The sequence below is a fragment of the Capsicum annuum genome, chromosome 4, assembly GCF_002878395.1.
Source record: "Capsicum annuum cultivar UCD-10X-F1 chromosome 4, UCD10Xv1.1, whole genome shotgun sequence".
Lineage (NCBI taxonomy): Eukaryota > Viridiplantae > Streptophyta > Magnoliopsida > Solanales > Solanaceae > Capsicum > Capsicum annuum.
In genome coordinates this window covers 183235878-183238025 of record NC_061114.1, presented here as the reverse complement: position 1 = coordinate 183238025, position 2148 = coordinate 183235878, and the positions used below count along the sequence as shown (strand labels likewise).

General features: G+C 37.0%; 1 protein-coding gene across 1 annotated transcript in view; it reads right to left on the bottom strand.

Moving 5' to 3' along the window:
• LOC107868788 (disease resistance protein Roq1-like) overlaps positions 1–1741 on the bottom strand; it is a 4780-nt gene extending 3039 nt beyond the window's left edge. The window contains exons 1-3 of the mRNA XM_016715428.2: positions 1160–1741; positions 710–973; positions 118–515 (exon numbers count right to left, since the gene is read on the bottom strand). Of these exons, the coding sequence (XP_016570914.2) occupies positions 118–515; positions 710–973; positions 1160–1741 (1244 nt within the window). The remainder of the gene's footprint in view (positions 1–117; positions 516–709; positions 974–1159) is intronic.
• Positions 1742–2148: the final 407 nt, after the last annotated feature.

The following is a 2148-nucleotide window of genomic DNA, read 5'->3' as shown; positions in this document are numbered from 1 at the left end:
ATGTCTTCTTCAGACAAATCACATGAAGCAAGACACAATTTGTTCAAGGAACATAAATTTTTAATAGACGAAGGCAGAAATCCAATCGGCTCCTGACCTGTCATACTAGGTACTGACCTGCCAAACCCTCCCATATGCATGTATTCAAGCTTCTTCAAGCGTCCAAAAGAAGGCAGAAGATATGTCACAGCTGTTCTTGGTGCAGAAAACTTCTTTAGAGACTGTAAATTTCCCAAGTCATCAGGCAATTGTTGCAGGGTTACACACCAGTTCAGAATCAGAGTGTCAAGTGATTTGAGATTGCTGATACTGCTTGGTAGTTTCTCCAACTTTATGCACCATAATAGATTTAATTCTTTAAGTTTATTCAAATCTACAATGGATGACTGCACCTCAGTCAAACTTGAACAGTTTTCAAATGATAATCTCTTGAGACTCGGTGCACCGGTGAAGTTTGGTGTTCTCATGAGATTTTTACAGGAATTTAGATTCAAGGACTTCAAACTTCTCAACAACTAAAAACATATAAAATAAAATCAAGGGAAGATTAAAAACACAAATAAGAAACTTTTGTATTTAATAGTCTTTGTAACTTATTCATTATTTGTTGATCCCAGTGCACACTAAAATATTCCCCTGACTGGTTTTGGTGTTATGCACCGGGACCAACCAAGGGTTCACTTACAAAGAGGAATTTAGTGAAACGTACCTTTAAATCTTCAAATTTACTTTCTGACATGTCAAGAGCAACAAGAGTCTTCAGATGAAAGTCACATGGTACATATTTCAACAGACAATTCTTCCAACTCAACCACTTCAGCTTGGTTGGTAGATACTCAAAGTTTCCTTTGAGATGAACATTATCAATTTGGAGGAGTCTCAGGTTAACCATCTTGGCAAAAGCTTTTGTACTTAACTGTATGTCCTTGAACACTGTGGGATTCACCATCATTACCTCAACGGCTTCAGCAGCCTACATTTTAGCTAAAACTAATAAATAATGTGTTCACAGGAAGCATGTTATAGAAAGTTTACAAAAAAAGCTAAGCTTTTAATAGAGAGAGGATAATCGATTTCTAAACAGAATACAAATTTAATTTAGAAGGAATACTAACAAGTTGAAAACATAAAACACAAATGAGGAAATTAAAGGGTTAACCTTGTCTCCCAAAAGTACATCAGAAACATCTTCCTCAAAAAACAACCTGCTGCGCTTGCTACCCTCTTTTGGTGATTCTTGACGAACAATTTCTCTTCCCATATCTCGAATAATGCAGTGCATGGCCAGTTTGTTACTTAAATTTATAATTAACAAGCATCTGTCGATCAAATCTTGGATTCCAGCTTCAGCAAACAAATCACAAGCATCCAATATTGTAACGGCATCATCCTTGTCCATTCCTCTCAAGCAACAGGCAGTATCTAGGAAGATTGCCTTAACCTTATCATCTGGGAGTGCATCAAAACTTATTTTGAGTTTTTCTTGTATGTTGTCATCGGGAATTCGTTTCAGCTTCTCAATGGTATTCCTCCACTCTTCAATTGGTAGTCCAAATAAAGAAGAACCCAAAACTGTGAGAGCTAGTGGAAGTCCCCGAGCATATGTTACAATGCCTTTTGCAACCTCAACATATTCTTCTAATGGGACTGGATTTTGAAAAGCATGCCAACTAAAGAGGTGCATAACCTCATTGCTGTTTGTAACACCCCACATTTTTCGAGCTAGAGATCGAATCGTCATTCTTATGTGCGTAAGCTCAAAATTTCCATGGTTTATATTTAGATTAACGTGTAATGATCTTTGTCCTAGTATATGAAGTGATTATGAGGTGAAAAATGTTCATAGAAATGGCCTAAAGCAAAGTTGAGCTAAGAGTCAATCATTTATCCAAAGTTTGATATTCGATTCTACAAGGTCTACTTTGAACATGTATAATTTTCGATACACATGGAATTTTCCACCTCAAGACCCACCAAATTGTATATAATTGAATTAGCTTTCCAACGATACCAATTTTGTCAAAATCCGATACACGAGAAAAAAGTTACAGCCATTTTCGTGAGAGAGGCAGTAGCTGTGCGCGATTAGCGTGCGACGCACGCTCTATCGCATGTCCCAAATATTCAGGTTCTGTTTTCACGTCTTTA